This window comes from Symphalangus syndactylus, chromosome 9 (assembly GCF_028878055.3).
Source record: "Symphalangus syndactylus isolate Jambi chromosome 9, NHGRI_mSymSyn1-v2.1_pri, whole genome shotgun sequence".
Lineage (NCBI taxonomy): Eukaryota > Metazoa > Chordata > Mammalia > Primates > Hylobatidae > Symphalangus > Symphalangus syndactylus.
Window position 1 is genome coordinate 23,535,276 of NC_072431.2, and position 25,146 is coordinate 23,560,421.

General features: G+C 34.5%; 1 protein-coding gene and 1 long non-coding RNA gene across 3 annotated transcripts in view; one reads left to right on the forward strand and one right to left on the reverse strand.

The window, feature by feature from the left end:
* Positions 1-25,146, reverse strand: part of SCFD1 (sec1 family domain containing 1) — a 114,194-nt gene that overhangs the window by 12,912 nt on the left and 76,136 nt on the right. For both annotated transcript variants that reach the window (XM_055291592.2, XM_055291594.2), the window contains 8 exons: positions 24,084-24,154; positions 21,966-22,045; positions 18,506-18,568; positions 16,335-16,410; positions 8,866-8,919; positions 5,477-5,529; positions 2,948-2,981; positions 2,315-2,380 (listed from right to left, as the gene is read on the reverse strand). In XM_055291592.2, the coding sequence (XP_055147567.1) occupies positions 2,315-2,380; positions 2,948-2,981; positions 5,477-5,529; positions 8,866-8,919; positions 16,335-16,410; positions 18,506-18,568; positions 21,966-22,045; positions 24,084-24,154 (497 nt within the window). The remainder of the gene's footprint in view (positions 1-2,314; positions 2,381-2,947; positions 2,982-5,476; positions 5,530-8,865; positions 8,920-16,334; positions 16,411-18,505; positions 18,569-21,965; positions 22,046-24,083; positions 24,155-25,146) is intronic.
* LOC129489256 (uncharacterized) lies at positions 3,760-7,544 on the forward strand. The gene is made up of 3 exons (XR_008659935.2): positions 3,760-3,797; positions 6,720-6,772; positions 7,378-7,544. It is a non-coding gene; the product is annotated as an uncharacterized lncRNA (long non-coding RNA).

Sequence of the window (25,146 nt, forward strand, 5' to 3'; positions counted from 1 at the left end):
AACCGGACCTCTTCCTTACACCACATACAAAAATCAACTCAAGATGAATTAAAGACTTAAATGTTAAACCCTAAACTATAAAAACCCTGGAAGACAACCTAGGCAATATCATTCTGGACATAGAAATGGGCAAAGATTTCATGACAAAGACACCAAAAATAACCACAACAAAAGCAAAAATTGACAAATGGGATCAAACTAAAGAGCTTCTACATAGCAAAAGAAATTATCAACAGAAAACCTATAGGATGGTAGAAAGTTTGTGCAAACTATGCATCCAGCAAAGGTCTAATATCCAGCATCTATAAGGAACTTTACAAGAAAAAACTACCCCAGTCCAGGTGGGTGGCTCACACCTGTAATCCCAGCACTTTAGGAGGCTGAGGTGGGCAGATCACTTGAGGTCAGGAGTTCAAGACCAATCTGGCCAACATGGTGTAACTCCGTGTCTACTAAAAATACAAAAATTAGCTGGGTGTGGAAGGGTGAGCCTGTAGTCTCAGCTACTTGAGAGGCTGAGGCAGGAGAATTGCTTGAATCTGGGAGGCAGAGGTTGCTGTGAGCCGAGATGGCACCACTGCACTCCAACCTGGGCGATGGAGTGAGACTGTCTCAAAAAAAAAAAAAAAATCCCATAAAAAAAGTGGGCAAAGGACATGAACATTTTCAAAAGACATACATGTGGCTAAAAATCATATGAAAAAAAGCTCAACATCACTGATCATTAGAGAAATGCAAATCAAAACCACAATGAGATACCATCTTACGCCAGTCAGCATTTTTTTTTTTTTTTTTTTTTTTTTTTTTAAGATGCTGGTGAGGTTTTGGAGAAAAAGGAACACTTATACACATCCCTTTTTGGAACGTTGATGGGAGTGTAAATTAGTTCGGCCATTGTGGAAGACAGTGTGGCGATTCCTCAAAGACCTAAAGACAGAAATACCATTCAACTCTGCAATCCCATTACTGGGTATATACCCCAAATAATATTAATCATTCTATTATAAAGATGCATGCACAGGTATGTTCACTTGCAGCACTATTCACGATAGCAAAGACATGGAATCAACCTAAATGTCCACTGATGTTAGACTAGATAAAGAAAATGTGGTACATATATACCATGGAATACTATGCAGGCATAAAAAAATAAGATCATGTTCTTTGCAGGGACATGGATGGAGCTGCAGGCCATTATCATTAGCAAACTAACTCAGGAACAGAAAACCAAATACTGCATGTTCTCATTTATAAGCAGGAGCTAAATGATGAGAACACATGGACACATCAGAGGGGAACAACACATACTGGGGCCTGGTGGAGGGTGGGAAGAGGGAGAGGATCAGGAAAAATAACAAATGGGTACTAGGCTTAATACCTAAGTGATGAAATAATCTGTAAAACAAACCCCATGACACGAGTTTACCTATGTAACAAAACTGCACTTGTACCCCTGAACTTAAAAGTTAAAAAAATAAAAATAAAAAACCTTTGTACAAGACCAGGGCTCTTCTGAAACTAAGGTATCTCACATACATCTTGGTGGTTCATGATGCAAAGATGAAGCGTGCTCTATGAAACTGAGATAGAATCCCGAGTAGTTATTTGTTTTGGAGCTCTGTGGCACCTGCCTGTGTGTTTTTGTCTTCATTGTACCATAATCCTCTACCATCATTAAGGCCATACATGACATAAGGACATAAAGAATGATCATTAATGTTAAGTGAATAAGTGAAGATTACAAAATGACATTCTAAAAATAGCTAATTCTGTTGCCCCTGAATTTTAAATAGTGTTTTTCCTCTTCAAAGTATGCTCTTTCCTTCCTTCCTTTCTGCTTAGCTGTCTGCCACTCCCTGCACTCCCTTTCATTTGCTACCTCTATAGCTCCTGTTTGCTGAAAAAACAAAACAAAAAAATCCAAGTTTGTTGAAGTATGTTGTTGATTTAAGCTAATAGGATAGGAGTAAAGTGCATATTATTCAGATAAATGAGTTTTGTAAATCGTTTCACCACGAGTTTTTTTTTTTTGGGAAGAGGTCTCTAAGCATTTGATGTTATACTAAGACAGGTAGCTGCAAAGTGCATTGTATCAATAAGATACATTGTTTTCTAGATTAAGTACAATTTTAGGCCAGAAATGAATGTGACAGGAATAGGAAAACAATAAACATTTAAAAATCATATATGCATGATTTTAAAACTACCTTTTAGAAAAGAAGTTATAGAAGGATCAGGATAGCTATCAGAGAATGCTAGTGTTCTACCTATGAAACCATCTAACAACAGAATAAAAAGGCTAAATAAAATGTACCTTTATGTAGTCAACAAGATTCTGATATTCAATGTAGTTGCCTCCTCCCACCACAAAAACAATGGCCTAAAATGCAAACAGATGAAAAAAAAACACGGTTTTTAGTCTGAAACCTATTCTAAAATTAAAGTTAAAAAATGCTAGCCAAAAGTCATATTCTAAGCCCCTGATGCTATTTTAATTATTAAGAAATGTTTCTAAAAAGTCAATTTATAAATTTCTAATGTCTCTTTAGTATGAAGAAGAGATTTTTCAGAAACAATTTAGAGGAAAATAACTATAATTTCCAATATATGTTATTTACTGTATATTTTACAGAGAAGCTTCTTTGTATTTCAAATGAAAACAGTCATGATATCTTCACAAATGTTTGGAATCCAATTTCAGAAAAAGGTTCCACACATGTAAAACTCTCACTGCAATCTGAAATACTTCATTTCCTGTGAATTATTTGTCAGTTATTTTTAAGCTTAAAATATTATAAGCAGCTTTATAAATTAGAAAAATATAATTGCTAGGCCAAATTACCATACATTAATCATCATAAAGCCATGTTTAGGACAGACAGTCTTCAAGATTGGTCACCTTTCATCTTTCCTTTCTAGGAATATAGAATTTTTATATGAAACTTACCTCTTGGAATGGATTTTTATTTCTGGGAACTGAGCTGTAATAAAGAAAAACCATACTGAAAATTTCACCCATGGCTTTTATTATGAATAAAATAGGTATGGGAAATACACACACGTGCACTATTAGGTAAGTATTTACAATTCTACCTCCTTCACTTTCTTAGAGGGGTGGGTCCTTTAATTTTGCAGAGCCAGGTAGTGAACTGGGTTTCATAAGAAGAAGCTAGAAAAGGGAGATATCTCAGAGTCTAAAAGGAAATGGGTCAACCTATTACTTTAAAATAAAATTCGAGATGACTGAGCAGCAACTCCCATGAGGAGGAGCGTAATTCTGGGTTTGTGGTGAATGGATAAGGCATATACTTTATGTGGCAAATTTTTACCATATTCAATATTATATATAGTTTGTGGGTATCTACATTTGTGGAAAAACTGTATAAATACATGTATGGGAAGAATAACAACTCAGGAAGCAAATGGGGAAGGGAGGGAGGGGTCTGAATTTTGCTGTAGCTTATTTATTAAAGATCTCTTAGACACCAAAGTAATATAAAGACATTTTTCAAAGCTTTTGCGAGTCTAGACTTACATTTGAGTGCTAAAACAGGCTGTAGAGTATGACTTAAAAGGACAACTTAGATTTTCCCCTAAGTAATTTTTGAAAATTTCAACTGAGAAAAGAGGGCTATCATAACTTTCTTAATTGTTCAGAGGCTGATGACACAGTCTGTCATCTTTTCCTCATTTCTATGGCCTGTCTGAATATTCCACAGAGGAAGCTACAAGTCCACCTGACTGAAATGCCTCTTCAGTGTTTCAGTTCCTTAAAGAGTAGACATGGATGAGGAGAGGTAAGACTTATAGAATAGTATTACTAGTTATTAATCACCAAGATTTAACTGTGATGGGACAGCTCAGGAGAAGGCTCTGTTAAAAATGAAACTCTAAGCTTATCTGTCTTATCAATGCTAATATTCTTCCTCATTACCATGCATAAACTACATTAAGGATTAAACATTTCTCAGTAAATTTCCAAGAAGCCAAGTATAGTCTCCCTTGATACCCATGAAGGACTGGTTCCAGGAACCTCCACAGACACCAAAGTCCACAGATACTCAAGTACCTTATGTAAAATGGTGTAGTGTTTGCATATAACCTACTCACATCTTCCCATATACTTTAAATAATCTCTAGATTACTTATAATACCTAATACAATGTAAATGCTATGTAAACAGTATTACAAACTATATAGTTTACATTGTATTAGGTATTGCTTAGAGAATAAACACAAGAAAAAAACAGTCTGTACATGCTCCGTATAGATTCAACCATCCGTTTTTCCCCCCAAATATTTTCGAACCCTGGTTGGTTGAATCCATGGATGAGGAACCCACGCATACTGAGGGCTAACTGTATATCTACTTGTTAGCTAAATGCAAGGAAGGAAAAAATGTAAGTTGGAGAATCATCAATATAGGAAAAAGTTGCCAATCCATTGTTGTAAAGTGTGCAATCAGTGGTTTTTAGTATATTTAGAGTTGTACAACCATCACTGTCTAATTTCAGAACATTTTTATCACCCCTAGAAGTCCTGTACCCTTTAGCAGTCAATCCTCATCCCCCTTTCCATAATCCATTCTTTGTCAAATTCTCTTCTGCCAACAGCAGCTGCTATTGGCAGTTCTTACGCAATTTTGGTGATATTTCTGGTAAATTCAGAAAAGGGAATAACGTTTCAAGTTATCAAACCATTTAATCTAATGACTAGATTATTTTCACACCATCTACAAAGATATGAAAGCTTGGGATACAGCAAATGTAAAGTTCTGAAGATCCCAAACATAAGGAACAGGCAACAAACTAGCTTCACTAGCTTCATCTAAGTTTCAGTGCTACAGACAAATCAGTCCAAGGCAGTTATTCCTGCCCCCCACCCCCCTGCCTCCAGTTCTGCCTATTCTTTTTCTGTATCTTGTAGGCTATTTGTCAAACCACCGCTAATTAAATCATGAAAAATAATATCCATAAGGATATCTTACCATCCAATGTCTGTGATAAAATGCAGAATTTATTTATAGAATGCTTCATTGACATAAGGTGTTATATAGCAATGGTTCCCGGTGACTTTAATTTTATGGACTAGTTAAATAAAAAACAACCAAACAACTGGTATCCAATATAAAGCTCCTATTTTTTTCAATTGGTCCAATAAGAATATTCATTTAAAAACACGTTATCGAAATTTCCCTCACCCACAATTAGTTTCTAACACCTCCACCATTTCATAAAAACACCAGTAAACGTCTAAATGGATTTGGGTGTGTGTATATGTGGAAGGAAAAACATCTAAATGCCAAGTATCATTACTAGAGATATCTTTGGATAATGAGATTATACATACTTGTTTCCTTACGAGTTTTCCATATAGTTTGGATTTTTAATAAGCAGTACTATATAATAAAAAAGTCAATTATTTCCATTCTTGAGGGGAAAAAATCCACAAGTTAAACAAGACAAAAGCTGCTTACCTGTCATTGCCCCGCAGCATTTTGGGATCAAAATATCTATAGTCATCAGTTTCCTATTAAAAAAAATAGAACTTTACCATGACTGTGGAATTTCTCTTCAGAAGGTCAGTTTGGCTTAGAGTATCCTATTTTAATGAATCTATCAATTTTGTAGAATGTATAACAACCACCCCTAATACTTAATGAGCACTTACTATGTGCTAACCTTTACTCTAAGTGCTTTAGATGAAATTACTCAATCCCAATAATGGTCTATCAGGTTGTTACTGTTACCCTCATTTTTCAGATTGGCAGTTTGGGGTAGAGAAAAGTTATGTAACTTTTCTAAAGTCACATGATTAGTAAGTATGGAAACTACAGGATTTGAACCCAGGCAGTCTACTTTCAATGCCCAAGTTCTTAATTACCATGCCAGAGAAACTAATTCTCTTCTGGAGTGTTGACAGGACTATCAAAACTTGATTCTTGACAAATATGCTACACATGTTGCTACTATTTAGTCCTGTACCCAATGGGTTGGACACTGCTAATCAATCATAGCACTCTCAGTAAACCCAAACATAGTGTAAGGATCCTTCAACACTTTGCTCCAAGAAACCACTACCAGCCAGACTTACAAGGCAAGATAACCTATCTGATATCTTGCCTTAGTTTTAATTTATTCAATTAAGAAATGAAAGGAAAACATTTAATAAATGAACTGATAAAAATGCATCTAGAATTAGATTACAGCATTTCAAATGGATATAATCAAGATTATTTCTCAGGTCTAACTTAGTATACTTTGCTAATCTCTTTAGCATTTTGCTAATCTCTTCATTGCCTCCAAATCAATTTGTCCATCTGGGAACAGGAAAAGGATGAGAATGCAGGCAGTTGCCTCACCTAGCAGATGAAGAAACACTTTCAAAACAGAAAAAGTTACTTTTTCCTAATTAAGTAAAAAAATATCTGCAATAGTATGCCTTGAGTTATAAAGTGAAAGTCAAGGGAACTGATCAATGAACTTTCATAGCTTGGAGAAACATTTCAGTAAGATCCACAAGGTAGCCATCCATGTGTTTATGACAGAGAAATGTGGAAGGAATGTGTATGCTGGAATGAGCACCAGGCAGGAATATAGCAGTAGCAGGTTTCTGGTTCCAATTCTGCTACTAAAAGTAGTGTGACTTGGGAAGTCACAACATTTCTTGGTTGCCTCTCCTCCACTGTTAAGATGACTTATGTTTCTTTAACTCTCTAGTTCTGAGATTCCATGAAGGGAATGATTCTTGCCCTAATCAATACAGCATAATGGTAAGAAACTTGGCCTTTAGTTAAAATCTTAATTTAAGTTTGACATTTATTAGTTGTGTGTACTTGGGCAAGTTACATTGCACTACAGTGTCCTCATCTATAAAATGAAAATAATACTAGTACTTTTCTCATAAAGTTCTAACGAGGATTAAGTGAGATAATAGGTGAAAAATGCTTTTTTTTTTTTTTTAAGGCAGAGTCTTGCTCTGTCACCCAGGCTGGAGTGCAGGGGCATGATCTCGGCTTACTGCAAACTCTACCTCCCGGGTTCAAGCAATTCTCCTGCCTCAGCCTCCAGAGTAGCTGGGATTACAGGTGCATGCCACCACGCCCCACTAATTTTTTGTAGAGACGGGGTTTCACCATGTTGGCCAGGCTGGTTTTGAACTCCTGACCTCAAGTGATCCGCCTGCTTCGGCCTCCCAAAGTGCTAGGATTACAGGCTTGAGCCACCGAAAAATGCTTTGAACGATTTCTGGAACATGATAAGTACTCAGTAAATGTTAGCTATTATCATTATTACTGTCATTATTTTTCATCTCAACTTCAAGATTAGGGACAGTAACAAAGTATCACAGAACTTTTTCTTTCTTTTTTTGAGACAGGGTCTCACTCTGTCACCCAGGATGGAGTGCAGTGGCACAATCTTGACTCAATGCAGCCTCAACCTCCCGAGCTCAAGTGATCCTCCCACCTCAGCCTCCTGAATAGCTGGGACTATAGGTGCACATCACCACACCAGGCTAATTTTTTGTATTTTTTGTAGAGATGGGGTTTCACCACGTGGCCTAGGCTGGTCTCAAACTCCGGAGCTCAAGTGATCCGCCAGCCTCGGCCACCTAAAGTGCTGGGATTACAGGCATAAGCAAACATGCCTGGAAAGTATCAAAATTTCTTAGCCCCCTTTGTATTTGGCACCTGTCTAAAGTTTTGCATTTGCTTATATTTTTAATCTTTATAGTTGCTTGGCATAGTATCTTCTGGAAGTTTATTGCCTATTAGGAAGCAGTATTCTCTAAGTCAATTAGTCATAAATGTATACCTCCCTTAGGCTTTTCAGGAAGAACCCTTTCTTCATGTATTCTAGGATGTAGTGACAAAGTCTATTATTATTTCATTGTATACCACTTTATCTGTATTGATTCCCAGATGGAAGAATCCAATCCTTTTTAGTTTATCATTATAAATGATTCTCCCATTCCTTTCATAATATTAACTGCCCTTTTGAGATGTTTTATTACACTGTATCTTTGTTTTCACACCAGTGAATTTTAAAATTTGTTAGTTTCTTATTACAGTCATGTTCTGACAATTACAAAAAAGGTCACACTCATCTGAAGATACTGTTCTCACTCTTTCTTAGGATTGGAATCCTAAGTCTCACTGCCAAGTCTATAGGGACTTAGATCAACTCAAACCAGGGTTTTGATGTGGGCAGGATCATGCTGCCTGTTTTTGATTCCAGATTCTTGTGGTAATAACCACCTTTTGGTTGCGACAGTAACAGGATGGGATGTTTTATGAAACGGATTGTGATGATTTTTACATTCCTTTCTTGAATCACAGATAGCTTAGAAACGCATTCTTTAAGTCAATGCTAATGGTATTGACCCATTTGTCTATTCACCCAATGACTTCATTGTCAATTTACTTCTTCAGCCCAAAAGAATTTAGTGCCCTGTAAACATATGTACTTAACATTTTTACTATGCACTTCTTTCCTAATTTAACTTTTATAAAATTAAATTGGTTTGGTACTCTTTATACAATATCAACAGATGCTCACTGGTTCTTTTTTCATTTACAGAAATTTGTTCCTTAGGATATATTTTACATTTAATTATACATATAGGATATAATCTACATGACATTTGAATGAGAGCTGGCCAGAATGGGTATGGCAGCTGAGAAAACCAATTTCCAGAATCTGTGATAATGGCTAAAAAAGGCTTCTTGAGAACATGGACTCTTCCTTTCCCTCATGTATTCTGCTGTGATTAAGCTCACAAGGAACTCAACCTGATTTTATCCTCTTTCATACTAGTCAGTTTGACACATTCGGGAATTTACAAAGTATGTTATATGGTACTCACAGGGTTTGACTTCATCTCCATAAGATTGTCCAAAATACGAGTAACAGGTAGATTCTGTGGAAAAGTATTTTGTTAAATATTAGAATATTAAACCAAAGTTCTCTATTAAAACAACCTGATCATTCTACAGATAAATATGCTTACCTTTCAATTAAACACATTCTAAGATTAAGTAGTCTGTGAATGGTAAAGGTGATGTCAAAGATGTAAATACTCTTGGCACTACTCAAGTTTCCACAGGAAAATATAATTCTAAGTAAAATGCTTCTTTAAATGTTTTAGGTTTTAGTACAAATACATGTTTGGGCTTTTTACTTTGTTGGGTGTTTGCTTTTAATACTAGTAACTGCAAGCTTTTGTTTTGATCAAACAAGAATCCTGTTTTTTTGTTTTGTTGTTTTTTTTTTTTTTTTTTTGAGATGGAGCCTCGCTGTCGCCCAGGCTGGAGTACAGTGGCACAATCTCAGTTCACTGCAGCCTCTACCTCCTGGGTTCAAGTGATCCTCCTGCCTCAGCCTCCCAAGTAGCTGAGAATACAGGCTCGTGCCACCATGCTGGGCTAATTTTTATATTTTTAGTAGAGACAGGGTTTCACCATGTTGGCCAGGCTGGTCTCGAACTCCTGACCTTAGGTGATCAGCTTCCCCTAAGTGCTGGGATTACAGGCGTGAGCCACCATGCCTGGCCAGAATCCCACTGTATTTTTTTCATTTCCTCTCTGTGGATTATAAAAGTTTTCTTTAAAAATAAAGTAACTTTTAAAGTTCGTGAAAATGTATATTAAATGATCTAAGAGTTCGTTCATTTCTAATAAAAAGGTATTTTTTATACTTTGGAAAATGGGGATATGGATACACGAACAACTTTATTGATCATTTTTATTTTGCCTGGGATAAGTTCCAAGTTTTCAGTGTTGCACTGCATCATCTTACAGAACAGATTCCACTTTGAACATGAAATATACAACACTGGCAAAAGGTTGTCTCCTGACTTGTTTACAGGCTGTGGCATAAGAAATACTGTTACATTTCAGTCTGACAAGTTTTATTATTTTGAACATAAGTCAAATTTAGAAAATTTAGTGGGTGACTATTATGTCTATTCAAAGTGCATTCCTAATGAAGTGTTATTCTGTTCATTTTCAACTAGTATTTCCTTTGTGAATTGTACAGGATGTTCTGAAGAGAAGTCTTGTATCTATTGTACTTTATGTATTTCAGAGACTTCATACAACAAAAACATTCAATCTGATTGTTTCTAGATCAGATAAAAATCTATAGATAACACATTACTATTATATAAGGATTTTTCATTTTGATAACACATTATTATTACATAACGATTTTCCATTTTCTTAGACCATAAAACATTTTATTGTTATTAAAATGGACTGTCACTAAGGATACTGCTGCCTTCCCTAGACTGGGAAAGTAAAAACCTTTTAAGATCGTCTCAGGCAAGTAAAATTAAAATTAAAGCTATTTCATTTGTGTTGGCTAGGTACTTTCAAATATAAATACAAGCATCAAATGTTCAAGCTGTCTGAATATACTTCTGAATACTATTCAGATTTTTTTTTTTTAAAAAGGTGGCTCAAAATTTTACCTTTTAAGTTTTGTTTCAAATAAAATTGAGTCTGTTCACTTAAGAGTGAGTCTAAACCAGTTTCTCTAAAGAGTAACTGGGTGCAGATTTAAATGTGCTTTAAATAAAGATTTTAAAATGCTTTATCCAAAGGAGAAAACTATAGTTAGGAATTCCAAGTAATACCAACAAAAGACAATGAAGTACTTTGCAACATAACGAGAATAAATAATTTAAAAATTCTGGAACAAAAGAACATTGTAAATTGTTTTGTAAAATTTTACTAAAATTGACAACTTTATATCAATTTCTCTATTTACACTGAGTTCTGTGTTTATCTTCCTGCATTGTACTCTTAGATCTATACAATGGAGGAAAATTTAGAAAAGATTATATATAATGATAAACCATAAGGGTCATATTATTTTTATTATATTTGTGAAAATAATTGGAAGTTTGAAGATTCATACCAATATTCCATGATAAATCTTTATTTAGTATAAAATGAGATTTTCCTAAGGATACAATTAAGTTTTACTTTGTGTTTTATAGTTCTGCTATATCTGAAGACAAGTCTGCCAAATAGGTCATTAAGTAACATGAGAAAAATTTCTTTCCAGCAAAATTGTTCAAAACTCTTTCTTATGTTTTTGTCTGGTTTTTACAACCAAATAACACACCAAAATCATCTACCACTCCCATACAATACAATATTCACATGCTCCCATACATTAATGGAAGCTTCAAGTACAGAGAATGATTTTTAAAAATACATAATGTCTTTAAACATAGGAAAGAGTACTTCAGGAAACAACTTTTGAGATCTGTCACCAGCTAATGCTCTAGCTAGCCTCCATTCTTTGCCTAGATAAAGGCCTGAATTGACTTAATCATTTAAAAAATCAATTATATATTTAGAATAATTTACATATCAGAATAATCAGGTTTTACTGGTTAAAAAAACCGGATTTTAGCAGCTAACATACTAGCACATGGAAAACATCAGAACAAAACCATACAATATTCTTTGCTCAACAAATAGTGTGTTATCTTATGTGTCTTTAGAAACATAAAAAGTCTGTGTGCTTCAGTAAAAGGGGTATAAGTAAAATTTTATCAAATGAAAAACTCAATTGTTGTAAGAATTCCCAAGCATATTTTTTGTTCTTGGAAATTGTTGTTTAGAAATAAAACGGAAAACATTATTGTATAGTTAGCAACTAAATTTTTATTAGAAAGCCATTTTAGATACAGATTTGAGAGGCAGAGTCCTATACACAGGAATATCCTAAATTAAAATTCTTCAAATTTCAAATACATGAACTAGAAACTTTATCTGAAAAAAATATAGTGAGAAATCTATTTCCAAAAATCCTAACTCATTTTATGACTTTAGTCATGTTTTATGATTTTAGTCACCAGAAAAGCTTAGGTAAAAACAATGTTAACTTTATTTCTGATGGTGTATTACAAAACAAAATAAAATATGTACAAAAACTTAAAAAAAAAAGACAACTAAGAAATATATATAGTTCTATAACCAAAATAGGGAATTTTTTTTTCCTTTGAGTTCTCTTAGAATTAGCCACTTGTTGACCTATATTGACAACTGATCTATGGTGACTATTTGTAACTTTTCCCTTGCAGCCCTGGGCTTCAGATGATACTCTGATGTCGAAGCTGGCAGTGGGGTTGGGACAAGAATTGCTACTGTACTGATTATCAGAGCCCTGGAGAATGAAAAAGCCCTATGTGGACCTCCTGTAAGAGGATGCTTATCTTGAAGGCAGTTATCAGCCAAGTAAAGAATTAGATGGCGTGTGTGGACACTGGAAACAATGGAGATGAGAGATGTATCAATGACAGAAGGGTGGAAAGTTGCCAGTGAAGTGAAGCTAGGAGGAGAGGAAATAAGATGGGCTGTCTCTTTCCAAAATTTAAAATTATAAACCAGACTGGGATCTACAGAGTGTATCTAATACCCTTATCTTACAGATGAGTTTACAAAATCATCTCGTGTTCATGGCAATAAAATAAAGAAAACGAGATTATGTGAACTCACTAAGACACATCTATCCCTCTATCACCCAGCTTCTACAATTAGTAACTCGTGGCACATCTCATTTCACCTGTACTATCACCTACTACCCATTCCCCTACGTTGTTTTAAAGTAAGTCTCCAATATACAATCATTTTAGCCACAAATATTTCAGTACACATATCCAAAATATAAAAACTCTTAACCCCGAAACACTATTACCACTCCTAAAATAATGTTAGTAATTATTAATTTATAAGTTATAATATTACATAATTAACAGTGATTTATTCTCTTCTGCAGATTCACTGAGGTATGACTGACAAGTTGTATATATTTTGGGTGTACAACATGATGTTTTGATATATGTATTTGTTATGAAACAATTACCTCACAACTTGATATCCAGTCACTGTTGTATAAATTATCATCCATCTCCCAGGTTCACGTGATCCTCCCACCTCAGCCTCCCAAGCATGTGCCACCATGCCCAGCTAATTTTTTTGTTTTTTTTGTAGAGATGGACTTTTGCCATGTTGCCCAGGCTGGTCTTGAATGCCTGGGCTCAAGCAATCTGCCTGCCTTGGCCTCCCAAAGTATTGGGGTTACAGGCGTGAGGCACTGCGCCCGACATATAAAATCATGTTTTATAGTTTTCTTGTTTAAATCATAATCTTAAGGGCCAGATATTGCAACTGTGTATTTTAAGTCTTTTAATCTATGGATTTTCACTGCTTGTAATTTATATGTTGTTAATTCATTTTTAAAGGAGGGATTATTTTTGCAAACAGGCCAAAGAAAGTAAAACAGAAATCTAAAATTATGCAACTGTATGCTACATTATTCATCTTCACATTCTTGTACAATTATCCTCACACAAATAGATTCCAAATCTGTGAATAACATTCAACTGGTTTTATGTGATAGTTGATACTTGTGGTGCACAAAACTTATGCTGCCCATAAAACAAGGTATAAAAAGCTCTTATTAAATGACCTAGAAAACTGGATGTAGCTAATCCTATTCTAAATTATAGTTTAAACTGTTTATTCAGATAAAAAGATCCAAAACAATATTTAGAGATTTAAAAGGCATAAATTACTCATAATATTCCAAGAGTGAAACAGAACTGATCTTCAGCAGTGTCTTCTTTGATACCTCTTACCTCTCAGTTCCCAAACTGCCCAAGACCTCCCACCACAGTACCTCTAAATTTTAGAATATAAGGGTAATAGAGCTTTAACATGGATTTCTCTGAGTTTACATATTTCTAGAGACTCTTTACCCGAGGATAATTGGTAATATTTATTAAGAACAATTAGAAATGTCTACACTCTTGATTCTAGACTTCAATCCTAGCAATTTGTCATGTGGGCAGAAGTAACCAGAGATGAAGATGCACCCAGAAAAAACTAACATTTAAAGCTTAGGTAAGCCTGAGTATTTGTCTTTCAGTACCATCTATTTTTTCTCTTTTTAAAGAGCAACAAAAAAAAGGCTACATTGAACTATATTGTATGACTATTACTTTTACTTGATGATAATATAAAATGAACCATTCCTACCCCCTGTCAATAACTATTTCTCTAATTCTGAACTTTTTTTTTTTTTTTAATGGCATGGCTCTTCTGGTAGTGGTGGCAAAAATATACAGATGGGGTGACCACTGATCATTTCAAATTTTACTTTTGTAAGTGAGAAACTGCCTATGTCAAAGTGGTATGTTATTTGCAATATTAAAAAAACAGAGATATAAGATCATAAAGAATTGTTTCTATATCTTATGCACTCCAAATAAACTTTTGTGTTAGCACAATACGATATTTAAGAATTGACCAATTTAGATGTCTTTTACAGGTATCATAGGGGATATATACCATGTGACTCTGAGGTAATAAGTTCAAAAACAAAACAAACCATGATTATTCTAAAGGTTAAAGTCTGTAATTTCTAAATACTATGAGTTATATGTTATAAGAAATACTTTGTTTAGGGAAATCTTACTATTGGGATTTACTTCTAACAGTGACATGTGAAGAAAAATATGTAATTCTCCTTAATAAATAAACTACATATGGTTATGTAATAGCCAGTCTATCTAGCAAAAGGCAGACATTACCGTAGAAGTTGGTGGTCCCCCTTTGTCTCATGAAACAAAATCATTTTGCCCACAGTTGATGATAAATAAGAACCGGGCCCAGGCTAAGCCGTAAAGTATAGCACATTTGTCTCTAATGTGCCCAAACTTCCTATTGTGCCTTTTCACATATAGTCTAAGAGGGTGAAGATAAGCTGATTCTGGACAGTACTGTGAACGAGTAAGAAAAAGTAGCTTAAGTATTTGGTAGTAGCTCCTTACCAGGAGGTAGAATGAGAGGGACTGACAATAATTTCTAAAAGGGATAATGAGGCCAGGGATAACGAGGCCAGGCCCCAGCACTTGAGAGGCTGAGGTGGGAAGATCACTTGAGCCCAGGAGTTCAAGACCTGCCTGGGCGACATAATGAAACCCCATCTATACAAAATATACAAAGATTAGCCAGGTGTGGTGGTGCGTGCCTGTAGTCCCAGCTAGCATCACTGCACTCCAGCCTGGGCAAGAGAGCCTGACCTTGTCTCAGAAAAAAAAATAACTTATTAAACCACAAATAAAGATTATGTATATAAAATACCACAAGTAAACACTGTAAGAAAAGTGTGGAGGAAAGAAAAGATCTTGTTTTTTTCTGAATACAGGTAAATAAACAATATTCAGATCTGAATAACTGATTCTCTTGATTTGGCCTTTAAAACCGTTCTCATTGCAAACTGACTTTCTGTGTAAAATATTATCTCAGTTTTGCCTTAAAATATTCCAGTAAAAGTAAATAAAAAACACAAATGGGATAGATGAAACAAGAATGGATACTGATTTGATTGAAGGATTCAGGAGAGTTTGATAATGCATATTTGAAAATTTCCAAAATTAAAAGTAAAAAATCTTTTGAAAAGACACCAAATTAATAATGACTAAAGCAGAATATCTATATATTAGAATAGAAAAAACCACAGAAACAAGTCATTTAAAAGTGTCCTATATAAAAAGTGAAGGACTAAAAGAAAATGCCAAATCGAGGTACAATTTTATTATCCCCAAATATAAATTCTATTTAAAATATTTTTAGTCCAATTTACATAGGACTTTAGATAGTAAGTTCATTAGCTTATTAATATTCTCTGATTATACGTTAAAAGAAATGATATTCATTATGTGACAGTTCACTATTCTAAATAGGTTAGGTTCATTCTTTCAATTAACGTACTTTCAACAACCTGATGGTAAAGACAAATCAAAATGTAAGTAAAGTCCAAATCCAAATGAACAATTTTTTTTAAAAAAGTATAAAATTACAGAGCTCTGAGCTACACATGTAAAAAATACCCTCAGTCTTAAATACACTAATAAAGAACTCCTCGATTTCTAACTCAGGAACAGAAAACCAAATACCGCATGGGAGCTCAACAATGAGAACACATGGACACAGGGAGAGGAACACCACACACCGGGGCCTGTGGGAGGCTGGGAGAGCAATACGGAAGAGAGCTAATGGATGCTGGGCTTAATATCTAGGTGATGGGTTGATCTGTGCAGTAAACCACCATGGCACACATTTACCTATGTAACAAATCAGCACACCCTGCACATGTACCCCAGAACTTAAAAAAAAAAAAAAAAAAAAGAACTCCTTGATTTTATGATTCCTATTTATTACTTGAATAAATCCAGGAGTTGCTTTACCTGAGCAGTTAGCCTGTCAACATTTATGTTTAAAAGTTACCAGTATGTTTTCTAACAAGTGTACTTACTTGCTGTTTCAAAACCAGGTTCTTCACTCCTTCCATCACAAACTGTGATCCTGTATTCATGACTCGTGATAAGAGACTAGGTGGGGGCAAAAGAGAAGGACCATTCTAAGTACAAACTGCCTCTCCAATCTGTTACAGATAAAATATTTACCTGATTACACACCACATGCTGATGCTCGCTGTACCTACCACCTTTGTTTTCACTAAACAGAAGGGTCTTGAGAATTTCTGCTGCCATGGGTATCACTGCTGCAATTTTATTTAACAATAAAATAGTAATTAAAATACTCTGATTAGTCAATAATTATTAAAAAATATAAAAATAAAGAGCTGTCCTCAAAATAAACATCTTAATTTCCTAGTCTTAGCTATATTTTTTTTTGTGAGTTGTAATTTGAAGAGAATTCCTTGCCTTCCTGATTGTCTAATGCTAAAAAAAACCAATTTAAAGCTAGTAACTTGGACAACTTGCTTTAGGAGTTCAAACCACGTGAACATATTAAAAATATATATGCCAGTAAGTATTATGAGTAAGTCAAACATTACTGTGTTCTCTTATATCAGCAGCTAGATCCAATCCTACATTGTATATTGTCTCTCCTCTCTATACACAAAATCTGTCATATAAAAATGTGAAACAGAACAGACTTAGCGAATTTTGCCTCAATTCTGAAGAATGTTGTCTACATTTTAAACAACAACAACAAAACACCAATAAGCGACTTGCCATACTGGGTTTATATCTGTGGCTCAAACAGTCTCTCACATGGAATTAAAAGATGTTTTGTGGAACAGAATAGTAATCCTGCATTAAAATCTCAGAAGGCTAGGGACAGCTTTCAGATCACCCAAGAGTTTCTTATATTTTTCAAAATCCCAACTGCAAAATCATAAGAACTCTAATAGGCTAATGTTCAATAAGATTTTTAAGGGGTGAAAAAGTCTATTTTATTAAATACATGGAAGTAATTTTCCAAAAATATTTTCCTTTTCCTCATCTTGCCTTACTCCCCTCTGAAATGAAGAGATGGACAGGATGGAAATCTTTTCATTAACAGAAGCAAGAGAAAGTAATACTTGTTGGAATGAATGGCCCTGGGGCGATTCCTGTCACCAGGCAACTCTGTGGGGGTGTGCTAACCTGCGCAGCACTGTCTGAAGGTGAGGCCAGCTGGATTCCTTTTGGCAAGTACTTGTAAGGCTGAGTGCTTTTGTTTTTGGAAATTGTTTCATTAAAACCAGTTACTCAGTGTAGGGCTAGGGTAAACCTGTTCTCCTCTGGCTTCCTGCTTTTGTTTTAGCTCTAAAAAGTAAGCTAGGAATTGGAAACTGTATGGTACCAAAAAGAGTAGTCGGAATTACCTTGTTCAGTTTCTATGAAAAACACACATACTCCACTGGGGTCTCTGGAGTAAGATGTCATACCTAGCCCTGAGGACTTCCTATCATTTAGCACTGCTTGAATCTATCCTGAAGCTAGGCCTAGCTTCAAGTCTATATTAGTTATCAACATTGATACTAAAATAGTTTTAACCTTCAAATGTTTTCTGAAAATGAAAAATATGTTATAATAACAAACAAGCATGTTAATAAAAACCATTTAGAAGACAATATTTGTTGTAGAAAATTTGGAAAATAAAGAAAAGTACCCAAAAGAAAAAAACTATACCCCTTGGAATTACCCACTATTAACATTTAGGTGTATATCATTTCAGCTATGCAATTAAATGTATGTATGTGCATACTCATCCACACAGATACACACAGATGGATAAATGGATAAATAGGGATGATACTATAAAAATGTTATATAAGTTTCAGCTCATACCATGTAAAAGACATTAACTTACATTTTAAAGTGAGAATTTGAATGTGCCCAACATTAAAAAATGGTAAACGTTTGAGGTGATATGCTAATTACTGATGGGATAATTATACATGGTATGTATTAGCACACTGTACCCCATAAATATGTATAATTATTACATGTCAGTGAAAAATAATTTAAAAAATAGAAAAAAAAAACCAGGAAAACTTCAGCCATCTAAATGTCACCAAAGGCATGGTGACATTTTCTGCATTCAAAGTATCAGACATTGTGTTTTTAAGGCATGAAAGTCTAAGTAAGGTTTTGAGTACAAAGATGCAACAGAATTATTAAAAATACTTACCCCATTGGTTTAGTGGTAGTGCTGCCATAGCTGGCAGGAGCTGAGGCCATCTTGGTAAAAGCCCTATGAAAGAAGGAAGTTGTACTTAAAAGTAATTATTAGAACTAACTCTGGGTGTCATGGTATTAAAATATCTATTGACTAACTCTAACTTCTATGATGCAGACATTTTCTGAAAAGAGAATTTTTCAACTAACTACACTACAATTAGTACTAAAACAATGAATTATTATTTTTTGAGACAAGATCTCACTCTGTCACCCAGGCTGGAATGCAGTGGTGCCATCATGGCTCACTGCAGCCTTGACCTCCCAGGCTCAAGTGATCCTCCCAACTTGGCCTCCCAAAGTGCTGGGATTACAGGTGTGAGCCACTGCGCCCAGTCTGAAATTCTTAAAAAAGCACAAATGCATTAGTTTTCCAAACTTCCTATTTTTCTTCATTTCTATCTGATCATTTAAATAAAAAGAACTGATGTAGAGACTTGATGGCTTAAAAGAACAACCGTGTAATAATTTTGTCTTTTTATTGTTTCCTACATTCTATGCTCCCTTGTTTCCAGGTACATGCCTTTGCTCATGCTGTCCTTTAGGGAGTATAAATTCACTACCTTCTTCAATAGAAACTGTACATTTCCTTTTAAGACTAAGTTCAAAACCACTTTCTTTGTTAACACTTCTAACTCTACCACTCAATGATTTTTCCCTTTAGTTATATTATATACCATAGACTTTTACACTTAATTGCATACAGTTGTTTATTTTCAACTCTTTCTAAATGTCCAGAATCTCTGTAACTAAACAATACGATTGATGAAGGATGGGCAGAAAGATGGCATTTAGATGTGCCTTAAAAAATGTTTTTATTCTGAGAGTATTTTCACTGTAGAGAATCCGGAAAATACAAAATGCTCCCAGAAGAATCCTACCACTTTGAGGTAACCTCTATTAAGATGTTGGTGTATAGTCTTTTAATCTTAGAACATATGCCTATTTAACATATATGATTTAAAAACCAAAATTAGCATCATATTGTATATACAGTTTTATAACACATTTTAGTAGCACATCATAAACATTTTATGCCAATCAATATTCTTTCACAATGATTCTTATTTTAAATGCTTTGTAACTGGGAAAAAAAGAGTACCTAAAGAAAATTTTATAAGGGAAAAAAATGTAAATCACTAAGATGTGGTAGTAGAAATGCTAAAAATATTCAATTTCAATCTTGACAAAATGTGCCAACAATACCCTTAGAGAAATCCCAAACAAAAATTTCAGTCTTGTTCAGAAAGGATGATGTGAATCAGCAGTGGATTAGAATTTCTGCATTAACAACAACAACAACAAAAAATAGTTTTTCACTAGAAACAATATCTAAACAACATCTAAACAAAGAAGGGTTAAATAAATAACAGTACATTTATATGGTTTAATATTAGGCAAACAGTAAATACTTCCATGAACTGGCATGATGAAAGTTATTAAGAACTAGAATACAAAACTGTATCTCTGAAAATGATTTCCCAGTTTTAAAAAATATCTGGCTGGGTGCAGTGGTGCACACCTGTAGTCCTAGCTACTAAGGAGGCTGAAATGGAAGGATCATGAGCCCAGGAGTGTGAGGTTACAGTGAGCTATGATTGTATCACTGCACTCCAGCCTGGGTGGCAGAGCAAGACCTTGTCTCTAGAAAAAAAATCTGTCATATGTATAAACAGTGAAAGAATATACACTAATGTTTACTTGTAGTGCAGACATGATGCCACAAGGAGAAAATTCCACACTGACCTCTTGTCAGGTTGCAGTCCAAATGCACAACTTAAGAATATTGATAAAATTACCTTTAGGCTATGTATATGAGACAATAATTGATTTTTTGTTTAGACTTGGGTCCCATCCCCAAGATATCTCATTATATATATATGCAAATATTCCAAAATCTGAAAAAATCCAAAATCCAAAACACTTCTGGTTGCAACCATTTTGGATAAAGGGGATTCAACCTGTATTATAAAAATTGAGAAAGACAGTTTTCGGTTTTCCTTTTAAACAAAGGTTTGTTGTGTATTTTTTTCTTCTTATTACAAGAACACAGACAAAAGTCAGTTTCAAAAGTCAAAAGTATAGATAATAAAAAGCACTCATAATCTCCGCACTCAAGAGATAACTACTGTTAACAACTTGGTATAATTCTCTTGCTATGGGTTTTTTTTTTTATATAATTGTGATCAGAAAGCCTATTTAATCTTTTAGTCCTAAAAATTAATTATTTTAAAGACTATTTTGAAGGTAATAGTTTTTGTAGAAAATTTGAAAAATAAAGAAAAGCACCCAAAAGGAAAAAAATTCTACTATTTGGAATTATCTACTATTAACATTTACTTGTATGCCATCTCAACTCTGTAATTACATGTTTTTATGTATATGCTTATATGAACACATACATATGGATGAAAAAATGGATAAACAGGGATCATACTGTAAAAAATGTCATTTAAGTTTTGGCTCAAATGTGACTACCTACTAGATGCTTTCCCTGATCTCCTAAGCAAATTTAGCTATCACCCCCAGCAGGTTAAAATCTTATCACGTAGTTTTATTTCTTATGTCATTTAACATGGTTTAACATTATTCCATTCATTTATTTGCTTATTTGTTAATTGTTTCCTCAACACAAATGTAAATTCACTGACAGTTGGGGCCTTATCATGCTTGCTATCAGGAAATACTTATCAAACAAATCAATGAAGAGTGTTATAATTTTTTTTTTTTTACTTTACAATATAACGTGAGCATTTCCCAATGTCATTAAGTAAGCCTTCTGATTTTTAATGACTTGACTGTATTTATCTTGCAGAAATACCACAATTCACTTACTAATACTACTGCTAGACATTTAGGTTGCTTTTAAAAATTTCATTATTGCAAGTGTGTCTAAAATCTTAGCTCCAATTACTTCTTTGGGATAAATCCTTAAGAGAAGTACTAGATGAGAGCTATTTTTAAAGAACTCTTTATATAATCCAGAAAAATTTTGACAATTTATATTCCTAATAGCAGAGTATAAAATGCACAAATGAATTTTCCTGTATCCTTGGCATGGTATTTTCTAAATGTTTGCATTATGTTAATTTGCATTTCTTTGAATACTAGTCAAATTAAAATTTCCTCTTAATGCCTTGGAGACATTTGACTCCAGACATTTCAGTCTTTGACTTTCTCACCTTATCAGTAAAGAAACTATAAAGCTTGCCCAGGAAAGAAAGGCATCACTGTTTTACGTAATTTTAAGTTGTAAACAGGGTGGGCCAGATAAGGAAATATTTATGCCACTGGATATATAAAACCACCAAGGCATTGTTCAGTTTTCTTATTAGCATTCCCGTTTTCTTGGGAATGAAGCCTCAATTGTACTCTTTTAAATGACAGGAATTAAAGAAGAAAATAAAACTTACTTCCACTGTTTGATATATTGTAAAGGATTAAGGTTGCATCCTGCATCAGTTAAAGCTTTTTTATATTGCTCCAAATCAGCCTGAAATAAGAAAAGAACTATATGACAAAAAATTTTACTTTCAAGAAAGATGTTATTTGTTGCCATTTGATTAATTAAAAAGTAGGACCAAAGGCATGAGTTTAAATTCTTGACACCCAAGTAGAGTGGAATCACGTCTTAAATGAGTACCCAAGTGAGCACCCGAGACAAGAAAATCACATATAATGAAAATGACCTTTAAGAGGCTCCCAAATCACCTATGAAAGTACAGTATTTTTAAATTTCTCAGCAAGTCCAACAAAGTTATTTTTTCTTTTACTGCTGGGATAGACTGCTTTTCTTCGGGACACGCACTAAATGAATGATTTGGTTTGACCGAGAATATTTCTAAACCAGAAACACAAGGGGAATGACACCAACTGAGGGGAGCTGCAGATTTCGGTTTCTCATCTCATTTTCATTCTAGGGGTCCAGATTCATTAACTGGACAACAGGTGTCCCGCACTTTTAAATTTTTCTTTTTTTCATTCTTCCTTACTCATTTTCTGGTAAGTCTGGCTGAATTTGTGTAACTTAAAGGAGCCTATCTTAATGATCACTTAAATTTATGAAAAGACATAAACCTTACCAAAAGTAAATAAAAATAATGAGGTTAAATTAAGGGACACTGGATTAAGTTTTAAAATCACATATTCTTAAGACAAATATTTTAGTTAGGCTATTAGAATCCCCTGAGATATATAGGTAAACCCCTGTTGATGAGAGAGAGGCTTTTTTCTTTTTTTTTGAGATGGAGTTCCACTCTTATTGTCCAGGCTGGAGTGCAGTGGAGCAATCTTGGCTCACTGCAACCTGTGCCTCCCAGGTTCAAGGCATTCTCCTGCCTCAGCCTCCCGAGTAGCTGAGATTACAGGTGTGCACCACCACGCCCAGCTAATTTTTGTATTTTTAGTAGAGATGGGGTTTCACCATGTTGGCCAGGCTGGTCTCAAACTCCTGACCTCAGGTGATCTTCCCACCTTGGCCTGAAAGAGATACTTATAAAAAGAAAACCGCACTTTCTTAAAAAATTAGAAGTGAAGCTTTGTGTTCCCAGGGTAAAGTAGAATGGCTGAGAGCAAATACCAGGTTTAGTTTTGCTGTTTTAATATGCCAAAGATTTTTGACCAACAGAAACCCTAACAATTTACTAGATACTAAAAAAAAAAAAAATTGTTGCCAGCAAAGGAATGGAGCTTAGAACAGCCACATTCTAAATGTCATCTTGAGGTTCTTATGCTTCTTGCTCATCCAGTGAAAGTATATAGTTAACATTAGAGTCAACAGTCTCTAACCCAGAAGAAGTCTGATACCAAAATCACCACTTTCTTTTATAGAATAGACAATGTATTTTCTATATTGGACATTACTTTTAAAACAATCTTAAAATAAGGTCAACCTTTCAAAAAGCATAGCAAATCTGATTAACTTAGTTTAGAATAGTTATTTTCCAAAATTAAGAATGTTGGCCACTTAAATTCAGTTCACATTCCAACAACTTAAAAGTAGTCAGATGTTTCACGGGTAGTTTCCCCTGGTAACAATAAAAGTTGCTAAAAAAATACAGCAGTACATAGAAGCAGCCTTAACAAATTGTTTTTCTTTTATTTATTTTCATTTTATTTGAGATGGAGTATTGCTCTGTCGCCCAGGCTAGAGTGCAGTGGCGTGATCTTGGCTCACTGCAACCTCTGCCTCCCAGGTTCAAGCGATTCTCCTGCCTCAGCCTCCCCAGTAGCTAGAATTACAGGCACATGCCACCACACTTGGCCAATTTTTGTATTTTTAGTAGAGACGGGGTTTTGCCATGTTGCCCAGACTGGTCTCAAACTCCTGAGCTCAAAGTGATCTGCCTGCCTTGGCCTCCCAAAGTGTTGGGATTACAGGTGTGAGTCACCACGCCCGGCCATTTTTCTTTTAAAGAAAGGAATGAAGTAGATATTTAGCCACAGTGATTTTTACTTCTATTTTAAAAATCTGAATTGTAGTCTACAAACAAGCATTCCCCTTCCTCCCAATAACTGAATAAAGGACATACCTCAGAAGGTGCTTGCTGTGTGGTTATATAATAGATAAGAAACAACCTCATTTTATCTTCTGGAGTTCCTGCTGCATAGGGGAAAAGAGGTTAAAAAAATATTTTCATAATTGCGGTTATTATGTATTATAGTCAACACAAGTATATTACATTTCAAGGCATATATAAATTTGACAAAACAAAACATGGCTGTTGATTTAACTGAGTTAAGGTAACAGGCATATAATTATAACCATGTAAAATACAGATATGGAAAAGATTAAATGAGGTGGGATTAGAGGGCTGTGATTATGAGAGCATCTCTATTGTTATCTTCTAAATTGTGTGTAATGTTGAGATTTTCCTTTTAGATATAAACTCACAATGAAAGGAAAGGATATAAGCAGGGTAATCATACAATTCTAAAACAGGATACTTCTGAGGTGGCAAAAGGGGTGCCAGTAACAATTACATAAGGACAACTGGTATGAAAGTGGGGCTATCCTGGGAAACCAGATGTATGGTCACCCTAGGAACTGGGTTATGAAACTTTGCTGGCTAAACAAAATCATCTAGCTGAGCCTAAAGCCATGCTTCTCAAATTGGGGGCCCCTAAATACACATGTTTCTGAAGGCTTTTATATTACTGTAAGAATGGGAAAACCATATATTTTTATTAAAAAAATTGTTATATCACATACAATATATTTGCCTCAAATTTTAAGACAAAACATAAGATTTCAAAGTAATGTCTTTCTTGCAGTGCTCTGAGTTACTACTCTTAGTACCCAAAGCTCAAGACTGCCCAGAGAAACTCATTTATTGTCTGTTCTTCAATCTTGTGCACTTTGGTGGAAATGTGATAAAGCATTGGTCTCAACAAATAACAATATTCAGTCTCACTTTAAAGTGTATCCTAAGATGCAAGAACTCAGAATTGTTGTATTTTATTATAGAATAAAAACTAGTTGATTTTTTTCAAAACATGACTGATAAGACACTTATTTTTTACATGATTTGGAACACTAACACTCATTCTCTAATTATCCGTACTCCCTGAATATGACAAAGAATGGTAAAATAA